This window comes from Oncorhynchus nerka, linkage group LG23 (genome assembly GCF_034236695.1).
Source record: "Oncorhynchus nerka isolate Pitt River linkage group LG23, Oner_Uvic_2.0, whole genome shotgun sequence".
Taxonomy (NCBI): Eukaryota; Metazoa; Chordata; class Actinopteri; order Salmoniformes; family Salmonidae; genus Oncorhynchus; species Oncorhynchus nerka.
The window spans coordinates 39,774,241-39,792,333 of NC_088418.1; the positions used below are offsets into that span (position 1 = coordinate 39,774,241).

Below are 18,093 nucleotides of genomic sequence, written 5' to 3' on the forward strand. Positions count from 1 at the left end.
CTACAGCGCTGCTGGAGTCTCCTGCCTGTTCAGCGCAGCCTGAGCTGTCAGCCTGCATGGAGCAGCCAGAGCTGCCAGTCTGCATGGAGCAGCCAGAGCTGTCAGCCTGCATGGAGCAGCCAGAGCTGTCAGCCTGCATGGAGCAGCCAGAGCTGTCAGCCTGCATGGAGCAGCCAGAGCTGCCAGTTTGCATGGAGCAGCCAGAGCTGCCAGTCTGCATAGAGCTGCCAGTCTGCATAGAGCAGCCAGAGCTGCCAGTCTGCATGGAGCTGTCAGTCTGCATGGAGCAGCCAGAGCTGTCAGTCTGCATGGAGCAGCCAGAGCTGCCAGTCTGCATGGAGCAGCCAGAGCAGCCAGATCTGCCAGTCAGCCAGACTCTTCCAGATCTGCCAGTCAGCCAGACTCTTCCAGATCTGCCAGTCAACCAGACTCTTCCAGATCTGCCAGTCAACCAGACTCTTCCAGATCCGCCAGCCAGCCAGGATCTGCCGGAGCCAACTACCTGCCTGAGCTTCCTCTCAGTGCTGAGCTTCCTCTCAGTGCTGAGCTTCCCCTTAGTGTTGAGCTTCCCCTCTATGCTGAGCTTCCCCTCTATGCTGAGCTTCCCCTCAGTCCCAAGCTTCTACCTCAGTCCCGAGCTGCCCCTCAGTCCAGTGGGGTCCTTGGTGAGGGTTATTAGGCCTAGGTCGGCGGCGAGGGTCGCCAATCAAAGGACGCGTTACAGGGGGACTAAGACTTGGTTGGAGTGGGGTCCACGTCCCGAGCCGGAGCCGCCACCGTGGACAGACGCCCACCCGGACCCTCCCCTATTGGTTTTAGTGTGCGGCCGGGAGTCCGCACCTTGGGGGGGGGTTCTGTCACGCCCTGGCCTTAGTATTTTGTGTTTATATATTTATTTGGTCAGGCCAGGGTGTGACATGTGTTTTCGTATTGGGGTTTTAGTAGGCATTGGGATTGTGGCTGAGTAGGGGTGTCTAGCATAGGCTATGGCTGCCTGAGGCGGTTCTCAATCAGAGTCAGGTGATTCTCGTTGTCTCTGATTGGGAACCATATTTAGGTAGCCTGGGTTTCACTGTGTGTTTTGTGGGTGATTGTTCCTGTCTCTGTGTTAGTTATTCACCAGATAGGCTGTATAGGTTTTCACATTCCGTTTGTTGTTTTTGTATTGTTTGTGTTTTTCCTTATTAAAGATGTATCGAACTAACCACGCTGCATTTTGGTCCGACTCTCCTTCGACGCAAGAAAGCCGTTAAAGCGTACCGTTAGCTAGCTAGCTAACATTAGCTGGCTGGCTCGTAAGCTAACGTTACGTGTTTGATCTGTGTAGTAATATTATTCATATCTCAAATCCATTTGCATTGCTAGATATAGTCTAATGTTAGCTAGCTAGCTAACAATGAATCTAGTTAGATTCATGCAGGGTAGTAACGTTAGGAGTTGGGATTATGTTTCATTGTTTAGCTAGCTAGCTACATGTCTAAATAAAAGACTCCACATTCCAAGTAACCATTTCACTGCACCGTTTACACCTTCTGTATCCTGTGCATGTGACAAATGAACGTTGTTTTATATAGTGTGTGTTTGCTAGAGACAGTAATGTGAAGAACAACATGACCTGCATCAAAGTCAAATTAGGACGACATTAAGCCAACGAGACAGTGTCCAAGTTCTTAAATTCTCCAGTTGAAGGCCCTGCTTTTATTTCGTCACATTCACAACCGTAAGTGATTTTCTGTAATTAGCTCATCATTAACTTGTAAATAGTACTTGTTGTGAGCTTTTATTAAAGTGACTAGTGTTCCATTATTAAAGTGGCCAGTGATTTCAAGTATATGTATATAGGGCAGCAGCCTTTAATGTGCTAATGTGTATACAGACATGTCGATATACATATTATAGTCTTGAAATCTTTGGATGTTTAGTACACTCACTACCATACTGACTGTTTAGCACAAGGCCTCACATGTGAATCCTTAAAGAGAAGGGTGGGCTAAGGCTTAAGAGGGTGTAAACAATGCTGAATGGGTTTAGACAAAGAGCTCTCCAGCAGGTGTACCAAAAAATTCAAGGTCCATTTTCTCAAAAGTGAGTTTACAAGTTTATCAACTTTCAAAGCAGAATTACTTTCCCATTGTTCCTCAAATGTAGTGTACAGTTGTGGAAAAAGTTTTGAGAATGACACAAATATTAATTTTCACAAAGTCTGCTGCCTCAGTTTGTATGATGGCAATTTGCATATACTCCAGAATGTTATGAAGAGTGATCAGATGAATTGCCATTAATTGCAAAGTCCCTCTTTGCCATGCAAATGAACTAAATACAAAAAAACAAAAACATTTCCACTGCATTTCAGCCCTGCCATAAAAGGACCAGCTGACATCATGTCAGTGAGTCTCTCATTAACACAGGTGTGAATGTTGATGAGGACAAGGCTGGAGATCAGTCTGTCATGCTGATTTGAGTTCGAATGATAGACTGGAAGCTTCAATAGGAGGATGGTGCTTGGAATCATTGTTCTTCCTCTGTCAATCATGGTTACCTGCAAGGAAACATGTGCCGTCATCATTGCTATGCACAAAAAGGGCTTCACAGGCAAGGATATTGGTGCCAGTAAGATTGCATCTAAATCAACCATTTGTCAGATCATCAAGAACTTCAAGGAGAGCGGTTCAATTGTCGTGAAGGCGGCTTCAGGACGCCCAAGAAAGTCCAGCAAGCGCCAGGACCGTCTCCTAAAGTTGATTCAGCTGCGGGATCGGGCACCACCAGTAAAGAGCTTGCTCAGGAATAGCACGTACAGTGAGGCAAAGAATTTTGGAGGATGGCCTGGTGTCAAGAAGGGCAGCAAAGAAGACACTTCTCTCCAGGAAAAACATTAGTGACAGACTGATATTCTGCAAAAGGTACAGGGATTGGACTGCTGAGAACTGGGGTAAAGTCATTTTCTCTGATGAATCCCCTTTCCGATTGTTTGGGGTATACGGAAAAAAGCTTGTCCAGAGAAGACAATGTGCGCGCTACCATCAGTCCTGTGTCATGCCAACAGTAAAGCATCCTGAGACCATTCATGTGTGGGGTTGCTTGTCAGCCAAGGGAGTGGGCTCACTCACAATTGTGCCTAAAAACACAGCCATGAATAAAGAATGGTACCAACACATCCTCCGAGAGCAACTTCTCCCAACCATCCAGGAACAGTTTGGTGACGAACAATGCCTTTTCCAGCATGATGGAGTACCTCATCAATATTTTGGGTCCATGGCCAGGAAACTCCCCAGACCCTAATCCCATTGAGAACTTGTGGTCAATCCTCAAGAGGCGGGTGGACAAACACAAACCCACAAATTCTGACAAACTCAAAGCATTGATTATGCAAGATTGGGCTGCAATCAGTCAGAATGTGGCCCAGAAGTTAATTGGCAGCATGCCAGAGCAGATTACAGAGGTCTTGAAAAAGAAGGGTCAACACTGCAAATATTGACTCTTTGCATCAACTTCATGTAATTGTCAATAAAAGCCTTTGACACTTATGAAATGCTTGTAATTATACTTCAGTATTCCATAGTAACATCTGACAAAAATATCTAAAGACACTGAAGCAGAAAACTTTGTGGAAATTAATATTTGTGTCATTCTCAAAACTTTTGGCCACGACTGTATGATATACCATTTTATAGCTCAGAGTCTTTACTTTTATCCAATGTAAAAAACACAATTTCAAATGTTGCTACATAAGATCGAATCGAGACGGTCGGTCACAATTGTCTCAAGGCTTAAAAATCCTTCTTTAACCTGTCTCCTCCCCTTCATCTACACTGATCGAAGTGGATTTAACAAGTGACATCAATAAGGAAACATAGCTTTCACCTGGATTCACCTGGTCAGTCTATGTCATGGAAAAAGCAGGTGTCCTTAATGTTTTGAGTCCTTAATATACACTCAGTGTAGATATAGTTGATAAATGTTTTTAAGAATTTGAAGTTAGGATAGCCTGAATGTTCACAAGTTAGCCTTGTAGCTTAATTGGCCAAGGAGCAGGACCATTTTGAATAGCTACCTCTGTATTCCTATGGTTCTCATTCAAACCTATGTTAATTCATGGAAATGTAATATGGTTATAGTTGAAGAAGTATACACAGTAGGGGTCTTCACGGGTCCACACGAACCCGAGAGAGGCGCGTGTTTTTCACGAGTGGGGCGTGTAGCTTTTTGTTTTTGTCGGCCAATCACAAGCCACCAAAGTGGCACTAGCCTCTGGCTCTGTGTCTGTTGTGGCAATCAACTTAGGAGATCAATGGAAGATGCAATTAAAATTACGTAATTAAAAGTTAAATGAGAATGATATGTTTCAACAACCAAGGGCCAAGAGGTAGGCTGTTCCTTAATACATTGATTAGAGCTGCTGTTGTTATTGTGAAGGACGGGGGAAAGCGCAGCCTATGTAGATTTGATTAGCCAACCCAGCTACCTAGCTAGCTTAACTGTCTTCTCTTCTCGGGTTGATGCAGTCAAAACAGGTACTATATAATCAGATTGGATGATAAAAACATAGCTTTGGCAGCTAAAAGTTAGTAACAAATGCGAGTCGGCTTGGTTGCTGCTGTCTCTCTCTTTCTCCTTCTCCCGCCACTCAGCAACACACAGGGGTTATCTCGTATAGGAAAAAGGAAGGCAAATGGAAGAGTGTCCTCCCCTCCTCAATAGCCACCTCTCATCGAGGATATTCATGTGTATCCTATTTTTTAAATCTGCAACACCCCTTTTGAATCAGATTTGGTTTTTGATAAAAAAAAAAAATATGCACACGTTTAAAAACAATACGCTATTTATCTATAAAATGTCTAACATTTCTAACTTAACTTGTTTTGATCCACCCCTGTAAACTTAATTTGCCTAATGGAGAAGGACCGTCTCATTTCAAGCGCATTTCCATCCACGTTCACTCGCTGACTCTCCTCGATTAACTTTGACCTTTTTTAAAAGGAGACGAGAAGGACGCAGGAGATGAGCAAATGTACTTGATTAAAGGCCAGAGTCACAAACACACAGCAAAGTGAGATAGAAAGGATGTACTCACAGGGCTGTGTGTGTGCCAGCAGCAGTAGTAGCAGTGTGCGGCTGTGTTGGAAGTTCTTCAGAGTGTGATGGCCCTTCTCCAGGGCCTCCCTGAAACAACACAGTGTATCCTCCACATCCAGAGGAACACACACCACACACATGGCCCGGCGCACCTCTACAACAGACCAAAACACACACACACACACGGCAATATGACTACGGCGACACATCAATATACCCACAGACCAGAATGACTGATGATTTATTTTAGAAAGGAATGGTTGAATGTAGGGCTCGACATTAACGCTTGTCCTCTTGTCCGGGAGAAGAAGAATATAGAAAAACAAATCACAAAAAAATCTCAATATCAAACAATTACTCTGAAAATAATTGAGAGACAAACATTGGAATAATATTCTATTTATTCTATCTATTTTTCATGTACATACTGCAAGTAAAAAAGCCTACATGTCAAGGTGTAGGTGATATACAACACATATTGCCCAAACCAATGCTGACATTCAGAAAATGTAGCCAAACATTAATGAGACTTTTAATGATATAAATATAGCCCGGAGAGTGAAAGACCATGCCATTGGTGCACCGTATATCACCCACCTTGAATCGGAGGCGTTCAGCATTGTTTTGTAAACACTCAATAACACTTAACTTTTCTCATGTTCTATTGGTTTTTAAATCAACGTTTGAGTTCATTAGTCATATACAGTGCCTTCAGAAAGTATTCAAAACCCTTGATCTTTTCTATTTTGTTACGTTACAGCCCTATTATTTCCCCTCATCAATCTACACACAATACCCCATAATGGCCAAATAAAAATAGGTTTTTAGAAATATTACATTTACATAAGTATTCAGACCCTTTAGTCAGTACTTTGTTGAAGCACCTTTGGCAGCGATTACAGCCTCAAGTCTTCTTGGGTATGACGCTACAAGCTTGTATTTGGAGAGTTTCTCTCATTCAACTCTGCAGATCCTCTCAAGCTCTGTCAGGTTGGATGGGGAGCATTGCTGCACAGCTATTTTCAGGTCTCTCCAGAGATTCAAGGGTTCAAGTCCTGGGCCTTTTACTGAGGAGTGGCTTCCATCTGGCCACTCTACCATAAAGGCCTGATTAGTGAAGTGCTGCAGAGATGGTTGTCCTTCTGGGAGGATATCCCATCTCCACAGAGGAACTCTAGAGCTCTGTCAGTGTCCATTGGGTTCTTGGTCACCTCCCTGACCAAGGCCCTTCTCCCCCGATTGCTCAGTTTGGCCAGGCGGCCAGCTCTAGGAAGAGTCTTGGTGGTTCCAAACTTCTTCCATTTAAGAATGATGGAGGCCACTGTGTTCTTGGGGACCTTCAATGCTGAAGACATTTTTTGGTACCCTTCCTCAGATCTGTGCCTCGACACAATCCTGTCTCGGAGGTCTATGGACAATTCCTTTGACTCATGGCTTTGTTTTTGGTCTGACATGCACTGTCAACTGTGGGACCTTATATAGACAGGTGTGTACCTTTCCAAATCATGTCCAATCAATTGAATTTACCACAGGGGAACTTCATCATCTCAAGGATGATCAACAGAAACAGGATGTACCGTAGCTCAATTTCAGGTCTCATAGCAAAGGGTCTGAATATGAATGTAAATAAGTTATTTATATTTTTAATAGATTTGCAACAAAAAAATTAAAACCTGTTTTCGCTTTGTCAATATGGGGTAATGTGTGTAGATTGCTGAGTATTTTATGTTTTTTTTAAATTCATTATAGAATAAGGCTGTAATTTAACAAAATGTGGAAAAAGTCAAGGGGTCTGAATACTTTCCAAAGGCAATGTAAGTAACCCATGCTAGATGGTAGTTGCTAGTTAGATCTCACCTCTTTCTTAATTTCTAATGGATATTATCTCTGTTACATGAAAACTTTTGAGAACAAGAAATAACTAATATTAATAACCATTTAGATGTCACTTTGATACATACATACGGTCTACTCCTCAATGGGTAGGGTGTGAATTGCAACAACACCGAGACCCAGTGCCCTTCGCTTCCACTTGACAAGCACTATTGTCCGTCACCGGTGTGGGAAGTAGCTACCTTGTATCCAATATCAGGGTGACAGTCACAGTAAACACACGCATACAACGTATCAACAGTACACCCATCATCAATACTTTTAATCAAAAATAAACAATCGTCAGTTTTAGAACTGAAAATCTACAATTATTTGTGTAAAACCAACAGTTCATCCTCTGGCTTAAAAACAGAAGTCCAAACTCTTGCGGTACGGTAGTTGCACTACTTTGATTGCAGTGCTCAATCAAACAGTCTAACCTACAGCAGAGCGCTTTCGACAAACCCACTACTTTCCTTTCAACAAACCCACAACTTTCCTTTCGACAAACCCACTACTTTCCTTTCGACACGCCCACTACTTTCCTTTCGACAAACCCACTACTTTCCTTTCAACAAACCCACTACTTTCCTTTCGACACGCCCACTACTTTCCTTTCGACACGCCCACTACTTTCCTTTCGACAAACCCACTACTTTCCTTTCGACACGCCCACTACTTGGCTCTGGCCCCCCAATGGTGGAACAAACTCCCTCACGACGCCAGGACAGCGGAGTCAATCACCACCTTCCGGAGACACCTGAAACCCCACCTCTTTCAGGAATACCTAGGATAGGATAAAGTAATCCTTCTCACCCCCCCCCTCTTAAAAGATTTAGATGCACTATTGTAAAGTGGCTGTTCCACTGGATGTCTTAAGGTGAACGCACCAATTTGTAAGTCGCTCTGGATAAGAGCGTCTGCTAAATGACTTAAATGTAAATGTACTTTCCTTTCGGCAAACCCACAACTTTCCTTTCGACAAACCCACTACTTTCCTTTCAACAAACCCACTACTTTCCTTTCGACAAACACACTACTTTCCTTTCGACAAACCCACTACTTTCCTTTCGACAAACCCACTACTTTCCTTTCGACAAACCCACTCGCCCATACTATGTCACCATATTGGGATACAGCTACCCACTTCTCCTTGAATATGCATCAGAAACCAATAGGCAAGAGTGTAGCCTACTAATGCATTTTATTTTGTAAAGTGGTTCCTTGCATTATACAATGACGTAGAAATGGTGTTAAAGACCATTTACATTTTTGGACGGACAAGTGACTTGAACTTTGACAAGTAAAAAAAACGAGTCCTACTTGTCCAAAGGACAAGAGATAAAAAGTTAATGTCAAGCCCTGGAATAAATAGCATAATAAGGTTGGCCTATATCAATAGTGCTAGGCTTATCGACTTATAGCAATAAAATATGATTCATTGATTGACTGATTGATTTCCAGCTGCTACTGGTACCAGAGAGTTCGAGGAGCTCAGCGTTTGGGTTGGTGGGAGTGTTGCACCCTCGTCTGGGGGCAGGCACAGCAGGGGGAGTCCAGCAATTCAGCAGCTGTCTCCCTGCATAGTTCTTACAGGTGATCTGACACGCAGGGGTAGAGACTGTTCAACGCACACACTGTACACACACAAACAGCATCCTAACACACAGCAGTAGTCTCAATTATGTCCCTACAGTCATTATAAACCATATCCCATAGAAGCAGAGTTATCCTCTAGTCCACACCAAGCCTTAGGAATGGATTAGTGTCCTGACATTGAGTTCAAGTATGACACCCTGTTCATTGGGTGGTAAAAGCTTGTGTCTATTCCCTCTAACCTTCTCTCCAGTGACGTTTTGTGTTTTGATGAAGTGTGGCTGAGGGACCGGAGGTCCTCCGAAGTAGCTGATCCTCTCTAGCAGTCTCCTCTGAGCGTGGACCAGGATAGGTGTGATCATGTGGGTGTAGCGCTCTCTGGGATGCACAACATACAGGACAGAGACAGTACTGGCAGGCAGGCACGCACACCTCCCTGTGACAGGATGGAAACTACCTACTATGTGTGTGAGTTGAAGAGCAGGGTCGACTGTGCGTGTGTATAGAGAGCAAGAGAGAGAGCAAGAGAGAGAGAGATAGTGTGTGTGAGTGAGTGAGTGAGTGAGTGAGTGAGTGAGTGAGTGTGTGTGTGTGTGTGTGTTTGGAGAGCAAGAGCGAGAGGAAGAGGAAGAGAGAGAGCAAGAGAGAGAAACATAGTGTGTGTGTGTGAGTGAGTGAGTGAGTGAGTGATTGTGTGTGTGTGTGTGTGTGTGTGTGTGTGTGTGTGTGTGTGTGGAGAGCAAGAGAGAGAGCGAGAAAGAGAGAGAGCAAGAGAGATAGCGAGAGAGCAAGAGAAAGAGAGCAAGAGAGAGAGAGCGAGGGAGAGAACGAGCGAGAAAGAGTGTGAGAAAGAGAGCGAGAGCAAAAGAGAGAGAGAGTGTGTGTGTGTGTGAGGGATGTTACCTACCGTGTGTGTGAGTTGAAGAGCAGGGCGAGGTGAGCCAGAGTCTCCCAGCGAGCCTCGAGGTAGAGCAGCTCAAGGGTGTGAAGGGTGAGGCTCCTGATCCATCTCAGGTCCACCAGGGTACCGTCATCCAGAGGGGCGGAGAAGTGCATGCTGGCCTCCATCTCCTCATCCTCCAATTCAAACACCTGCCAGAGCTAAGGACGGATAGAGGGAAACAGACACACAAAAGTACAATTATTCACATGGTATAATAGTGGTGTCAACTATTTAATTATATTTTCGACTCAAATTAAAGATTTTTGTATAAAACATGAAGGGTGTTTCAATGTAATGTACATACGTACATACAGTGGGGCCCAAAATTATTGACACCCTTGATGAGACAAAATGACTGAATAAAATAAATAATTCAAATACTGAGCTATATTTTACGGGGGGGAAATGGGGACATTATATTATTTCACACAATAAAATTGCTCAAAGAAAGACATTTTGTTTAACAAGTAATCTTTTTTTCTCACAGAGGTAGAGGTCAAAATTATTGATGCCTCTGTTTTCAATCATTTTAACCCCTATGTTTTTGAAAAATAGATATTTACTGAACAAAAAATATAAATGCGACATGTAAAGTGTTGGTCCAATGTTTCATGAGCTGAAATAAGTTTTCTCAGACATTTTCCATATGGACAAAAAGCTCATTTCTGCCAAGGAAGCAGCAACTCTTCCTGGGGTCCGGCAAAATGAATGCAGTTATACAGAACTCACAACACACTAAGTGTGTGCCCTCAGGCCCCTACTCCACTACCACATATCTACAACACAAAATCCATGTGTACGTGTGTGTATAGTGGGTATGTTATCATGTGTGTGTAGGTACACTACCTTTCAAAAGTTTGAGGTCACTTAGAAATGTCCTTGTTTTTGACCACACGGCTGTCTAAAGGCCAGTTTTATTGCTTCTTTAATCAGGACCACAGCTTTCAGCTGTGCTAACATAATTGCAAAAGGGTTTTCTAATGATCATTTAGCCTTATAAAATTATAAACTTGGATTAGCTAAGACAACGTGCCATTGGAACACAGGAGTGATGGTTGCTGATAATGGGCCTCTGTACGCCTATGTAGATATTCCATTGTAAATGAGCAGTTTCCAGCTACAATATTAATTTACAACATTAGCAATGTATATTACTGTGAAATAGCATTGTATCAGGCCAAACATAATTTTTTCTTAAAGCTAACAAAGGGTTGGTAACAGGCTGATTGGTCGTCTATTTGAGCCAGTAAAGGGGGCTTTACTATTCTTAGGTAGGGGAATGACTTTTGCTTCCCTCCTGAGGGCACACACTTTCTTTCAAGTAGGCTTACATTGAAGATATGGAAAATAGGAGTGACAACGTCGTCTGCTATTATCCTTAGGAATTTTCCATCCAAGTTGTCAGACCCTGGTGCTAGACAATAATCTTTTCACCTCCTCCACACGCGGAATTCAAAATTACAATTCTTGTCAATAATAGTTTGGTCAGATATACTTGGATGTATCGTGTTAGCGTTTGCTGCTGTCATGTCATGCCTAAATGTGCTAATCTTGCCAATGAAAAAAGTATTAAAGTAGTTGGCAATATCAGTCGGTTTTGTAACGAATGAGCCATCTGATTCAATGAATTATGGAGCTGAAAATTTAATTAAAGCTTTTTACTCTCATTCTTTATGTCATTTATGTGTGTTTCATAGTATAGTTTCTTCTTCTTTTTATTCATTTGAGTCACATGATTTCTCAATATGCAGTACGTTTGCCAATTGGTTGTATAGCCAGACTTACTTGCCATACCTTTTGCCTCATCCCTCTCAGCCATACAATTTTTCAATTCCTCATCAATCCATGGGGATTTAACAGTTTTTACAGTAATTTTCTTAATGGGTGTATGCTTATTAGTAACTGGGATAAGCAATTTCATAAATGTGTCAAGTGAAGCGTCTGGTTGGCCCTCATTACGCACCACAGACCAACAAATATTCTTTACATCAACATAGGAATCACTACAAAACTTATTGTATGACCTCTTATACACTATATTAGGCTCAGCCTTTGAAACTTTGGTTTTCCTAGATATGGCAACTATATTGTGATCACTACATCCGATGGATCTGGATACTGCTTTCAAGCACACATTTAGTAAAGATATGATCAATAAATGTTGATTTCATTCCTGTGCTGTTTGTAACTACCCTGGTAGGTTGAATGACAACCTGAACCAGGCACTGGTTACAGTTTGAAGTTTTTTCTTCAGTGGGCAGCCTGATGAAAGCCAGTCAATATTTAAATCACCCAGAAAATATACCTCTCTGTTGATATCACATACATTATCAAGCATTTCACACATATTATCCAGATACTGACTTACCACTTGTTGGTCTATAGCAGCTTCCCACCAGAATAGGCTTTAGTTGAGGCAGATGAACCTGTAGCCATATTACTTCAACAGTATTTAACATGAGATCCTCTCTAATCTTAACAGGAATGTGGTCCTTAATGTAGACGGCAACACCTCCACCATTGGCATTTCTGTCTTTTCAGTAAATGTTATAACCATGTATTGCTACCACTGTATCATCAAAGGTATTATCTAAGTGAGTTTCAGAGATAGACAGAATATGAATGTCATCTGTTACTAGCAAGTTATTAATTTCATGAACCTTGTTTCTTAAGCTAGATATGTTAACATGCGCTATTTTGAGCAGTTTTCTGGGATGCTTGCTTGTTTTCATTGCTTTACTGGGAAGCTTAGCAGCAGTAGATATTCCCCTGTTATTTATGTTGGTGCAGGGTGAGCTGCACACAGAGGACTTCCTACTAGGGCCCACTGCCTCAGTGACAACAGCCTAAATCTGGTTCATAGACACATAATTGCTGCATAAAATAGTTGTAGGATCAGCAGAGGCATTCAGGGCAGTTAGCGGGACATAAATTGGGTTACGTACATTGTTTCTACCAATGCCCCTGGTATAATGTACATTTGCTAAAGCATTATGATAACTCAGCGGCCTAATGGTAGGGATTAACTGAGCTGGACATGGGTCATTGATAAGTCATTGTCTCAACGCAGCCTTATAATGCTGTGAAAGGATCCAGGAACCCAAATGATTTGGGTGTATCCCATCCTGTTTTGTTTCCAAAATTGTCAACAAAAGTTATCGCCATTGAGCTGCAATAATCACGAAGCCATATCAAGAAGCTGATTAAACAGCATGATCATTACACAGGTGCATCTTGTGCTGGGGAAAATAAAAGGCCACTCTAAAATGTGCAGTTTTGTCACACAACACAATGCCTGCCACAGATGTCTCAAGCTTTGAGGGAGCGTGCAATTGGCATGCTGACTGCAGGAATTTCCACCAGAGGTGTTGTCAGAAAATGTTACGTTATTGTCTCTACCATAAGTCGCATCCGAGGACGTTTTAGAGAATTTGGCAGTACGTATAACTGTTAAAGGATTTAACTGTAACTCAGTCAAATCTTTTAAATTGTTGTATGTGCGATTATATTTTTGTTCAGTATATATTACCTGTTAAACAAAAGTTATATCTCTGAGCAATAGCATTAGTATCAAATAATATAATGTCCCTTTTTTTTGCATACAATAAACACTGAGTATACCAAACATTAGGAACACATTCCTAATAATGACTGACATCAATAAGCCTGGATTCACCAGCTCAGTCTATGTCATGGAACCGGCAGGTGTTCCAAATATGTTTTGTACTCAGTGTAGCTCAGCATTTGAATTATTTATTATATACAGTCATTTCTGCTTTTCTTTATCAAGGGTGTCAATCATTTCGGACCCCACTGTACATTCGTTTATACATTACTTTGATGTTGCTTTAGCAATATCAAGTGTTTGGTGAAGTTGTGTAGACAAATTAGTATGTTTATGAGTTGAACAATAATCGAGCTCAAAAGCAAGTAAGAGTAAAGTGATAAAGTGAGACCTGCATCGTCTCCATCATGTTCATAACGAGGTCTGTAGCCAGCTCAAACAAAGGGGTGAGGACAGTGTTGAGCTGGTCCAATGTTAAAGGGATGGGGGGCTCCATGGATGTACCCCTGTCTACTAGTAGAGTGATGGTACAGCCCTGGTCCCATAGTGTCCGACACACACACTGCAACGTTGTCCAGTGGCCCCCACGATGGGCAAGTACCTGTTTACACACACACACACACCCTTCAAAAATACCATACATAAACATACCAATATACAGGTCATTGCCAAACACATTACACTCTCAACATAAATACAGATATTGTTTGTACTGACGTTACGGTTTACATTTTGGAGTGTGTGTGGGCGCATGTATGCATACATACAGTGCATGATTATTTCATTTTTGTTGCCTGTTTGTATGTGTGTGTGTGTTCGTGTGTATATGCATCCGTGTCTGTTTGTGTGTGTATATCAGGTACCATGGCTCTGCGGAGGTGCAGGGCAGCCTTGTTGAGTGACTCCAGCAGCTGAGTGGAAGTGCGTCTGGTCGGGGAGGTGGTCATCACTGAGGGCTCACTATAGTCCGAGTCCACAGCTGGCTGGGTACGGGGAGAGTCCTGCTCACTGTCCTGCTCACTGCTCTCTGTCGTGCTGAAGTCCTCTCCACTGATGGTGGTGGCAGCTGAAGGGTGGAGAGAGAAAGAGTGAAAGATAGGAAGAATGTTCTTGTCCTCTGATGTGTGACTCCTCTGGTGATGGGTCAAAAAAAGAGACATAGGGAGAGGGAGAGAGAGTGAAAGAGAGAGATATAGACAGCAAAAGAGAAAAAAAGAGAGACAGGGAGAGGGAGAGAGTGTTGATGACAGTTCGCTGGTTTAGTTAGTTATTTCCTTACCCTGTCCGCTCTCCTTGGCCTTGTGGAGGATGGCTCTGAGGCAGGGCTGGGGCTTGGCTTTGGGGGGCGGGGGGATCAGGTCAGGGACTCCGATGTGCTGATGCATGTTCCTCCACCTCACCAGAGTACCAGAGTGGGCCAGGGAGAACAACGACGGAGGCAGCTGGCTGTAGCTACAAGAACAAAAATGTCATCATGGTCTATTGTCTTTGTTGTAAAATGTAAAATGTACACAAAAATATTGTACATATATGTACAATCAAAAAAACACAGAAATGTAGCTAACTCCTATGCTTGCTTAAAAGTGAGCTGGCACCAGATACGTTATAGGGCTAGCTCAGCTCACTTTTAGCTACACTCTTAGCGAATCGTGCTGGAAAGGACAGTGACTGTGAAAACATCTGAGCCAGCACAGTACAATCTGGAGGGAATGATAGCGTGACAAGGGTACAGTATGTATATGTGGAAAACAGTGATCTGTATGTGTGTGTGTATATGTGTATGTATGCATGTGTGTGTTTGTGTCTATATTTACCTGTGTTGTTGGGCCCCAAGGCCCTGGTGGTTCTCCAGGTTCCTTCTCAGTAGTCCCAGGTGAGCCCTGGCGATGCTAAGGTTGAGGTGACACCTCCACAACCACTCCTCAGAACACACCTGTCTCAGACGCCTCCGACGCTGGTGACGGCGCACCAGGGGGGCTAGCTGGTTCAGCATGGTGTCCACCGCCTTACACTCCCTGACACACAGATGTGAGCGGAGCATACATGCAGGTAAGGACACACATGTACACTTGCATAAACAACACTCATGCAATTGGGGTAAACGCTGAACAGTAATTGGTCATAAGCACAAAGAGAGACAGTTGCTGTAAAAGTACTGTACCTGTCACGTTCTGACCTTAGTTCCTTTGTTTTGTCTTTGTTTTAGTATGGTCAGGGCGTGAGTTGGGGTGGGCAGTCTATGTTCTTTTTTCTATAATTTGGGATTTCTGCGTTTGGCCTGGTATGGTTCTCAATCAGAGGCAGCTGTCAATCGTTGTCCCTGATTGAGAACCATACTTAGGTAGCCAGGTTTCACCTTTGAGTGGTGGGTGATTTTTTTCTGTTCTGTGTTTTGCTTCATGTTCAGGACTGTTTGTTTTTTCGTTTTATTGTTTTTGTTCAAGTGTTCAGTATTCGTATTAAAGACAATATGGACACCTACCACGCTGCGCATTGGTCTGACATTTCTTACTCCTCGTCAGAGGAGGACGAAGACAAGTATTACAGTACCCACCTCTCTGTGTTCTGTGCTTTCAGAGCAGTCAGTTGTTTCTTCTGGAGAAGCTCTTTCCTCTTCTTGTCACTCCAGAATGTACTAGCTTTATTCTTCTAAAGGAGACAACAAACGGCTATCAGATTTATTGAATTATTCTTCTGCAATAGCTTCATGGGAGGGACAGAAAAGAAAAGGGAAGGATTTTAGCTGAGCTCACCTTGTACTCCATGATGGAGGAGGAGTACTTCTTCAGTTCTTTCCCTGAGGTTGATCTGTCCCCTGGGCCCTTCTTAGGCCCTATCAGTCCCTCATCCCTCCTGTCACACACACACACACACACACCACATCACATACAGTTGGGTTCTGAGTCTGACCCCGCAAGTGTTTGTCCTGGTCTGTCACTTGGTATATATAAATCAGAGCCCTAAAACAACAACAACATACTGTACATCATTCTTTAAACTCTTAAATGTAACTAAAGATAATCAAAAATGTAATCTACGTAATCCCCAAAAGTAATTATTTATCACGAGGGCCATAAAGTGGGGACTGTGAAGAGACACACACAAGCGACAGCACACGCACTCTAAACATACCTACACTGTAATATTGTTGTATGGTGGTACTATACATTTTGTATTGTAGATATTTAGTGGTGTAATAATGTTATATGATGTACTGTTTTAACATTTGTACTGTTTTATCTGTTGTTTTACAGTACCAGTCAAAAGTTGGACACACCTACTTATTCAACGTTTTTTTCTTAATTTTCTTACTATTTTCTACATTGTAGAATAATAGTGAAGACATAACACATATGGACTCATGTAGTAACCAAAAAAGTGTTAAACAAATCAAAATATGTTTTTTTGTATTTGAGATTCTCCAAAGTAGCCACCCTTTGCCTTGATGACAGCTTTGCACACTCTTGACATGACAAGGTAGGGGTGGTATACAGAAGATAGCCCTATTTGGTAAAATACCAAGTCCATATTATGACAAGAACAGCTCAAATAAGAGACAGTCCACCATTACTTTTTAAGACATGAAGGTTAGTCAATCCGGAAAATTTGAAGAACTTTGAAAGTTTCTTCAAGTGCAGTCACAAAAATCTAACAAGTCTGTAGAAAATAGTAAAAATAAAGAAAATCCTTGCAATGAGTAGGTGTCTCAAACACTTTTGACTGGAAATGTATATGTAATGTAAATGCCTTGTGTTTGGACACCAGGAAGAGAAGCTTCTGCCTTTCCAGCAGCTAATCGGGATCCTTTTACGGCTGCTGTCCCTGTACAGGGATCAAAATCAGCGGAAATTTCAGAGCGCCAACTAATAGTACTCGATACAACTCAAACTTTCATTAAAACACACATGCAGGGTACTCAATTAAAGCTACACTCGTTGTGAATCTAGCCAACATGTCAGATTTGTAAAATGCTTTTCGGCGAAAGCATGAGAAGCTATTATCTGATAGCATGCAACCCCCGAAATACCCAAAGGGGACGTAAACAGAAATAATTAGCGTAGCCGGCGCTACACAAAACGCAGAAATAAAATATAAAACATTCATTACCTTTGACGAGCTTCTTTGTTGGCACTCCTATATGTCCCATAAACATCACAATTGGGTCTTTTTTCCGATTAAATCCGTCCATGTATACCCAAAATGTCCATTTATGAAGCCCGTCTGATCCAGGAAAAAGCACCTTTCCAAAACGCAACAGCATTTTTTTAAATTAAAAAAGTTGCCTATAAACTTTGACAAAACACTTCAAACTACCTTTGTAAACCAACTTTAGGTATTAATAAACGTTAATAATCGATCAAATTGATCACGGGGCGATCTGTATTTGATAGCAGCAAGTCTTGAAATCATCGTCCACAATCTCCCTTTCATAACTTCCTTCGGTGTACCCCAAGACAGGAAGTGCCTATTCCTCATCCCACCAAGGATAAACTACAACTGAATTGCCAGTACTGGCGACATCGTGTGGAAGCTGTAGGCATTGTAAACGGGGCTCTATCTTTTCCCTTGCCATAGACAATACAGAGACTGGCGGATGGATATTTTTTTGTGTTTTTGGTGAACAGTTTTCCTTGAGATTTTGCCTCCTAAACACGTTCTGTTATAGCCACAGACATGATTTATGCATTTACTATATTCCTTGCAGGAGTGGCAGGACGTTGAAATTTTGCGCGATTTTTAACAAAAAGCTGCGAAAATATTGCAGCCTCCCTAACATAAATACAAATACATAATAACTAGTAATGCTGCAAACTCCAAGAAAGGTTAAAATCTCACCTTTCTGGTAAAAATAGTTATACATTGCTGAGGTGTAGTCACTTTTGAGCTCAAGTACACAGCAGAAATATAATGAAAATATGAAATGTTTAATATTATGTATTTTATATTCAACAAAACTGTATGGTTTGAAATTACTTATATCTGATACACTGCCGATTTGGCAGTTTTTCCTACTTACAAAGCATGTAGAGGTCTGTAATTT

At 42.2% G+C, this 18,093-nt stretch overlaps 1 protein-coding gene across 1 annotated transcript in view; it reads right to left on the reverse strand.

The window, feature by feature from the left end:
- Positions 1–18,093, reverse strand: part of cfap54 (cilia and flagella associated protein 54) — a 139,350-nt gene that overhangs the window by 64,932 nt on the left and 56,325 nt on the right. The window contains exons 30-39 of the mRNA XM_065008111.1: positions 15,806–15,905; positions 15,607–15,701; positions 14,867–15,067; positions 14,332–14,504; positions 13,912–14,118; positions 13,444–13,649; positions 9,452–9,645; positions 8,787–8,922; positions 8,426–8,549; positions 5,075–5,230 (exon numbers count right to left, since the gene is read on the reverse strand). Of these exons, the coding sequence (XP_064864183.1) occupies positions 5,075–5,230; positions 8,426–8,549; positions 8,787–8,922; positions 9,452–9,645; positions 13,444–13,649; positions 13,912–14,118; positions 14,332–14,504; positions 14,867–15,067; positions 15,607–15,701; positions 15,806–15,905 (1,592 nt within the window). The remainder of the gene's footprint in view (positions 1–5,074; positions 5,231–8,425; positions 8,550–8,786; positions 8,923–9,451; positions 9,646–13,443; positions 13,650–13,911; positions 14,119–14,331; positions 14,505–14,866; positions 15,068–15,606; positions 15,702–15,805; positions 15,906–18,093) is intronic.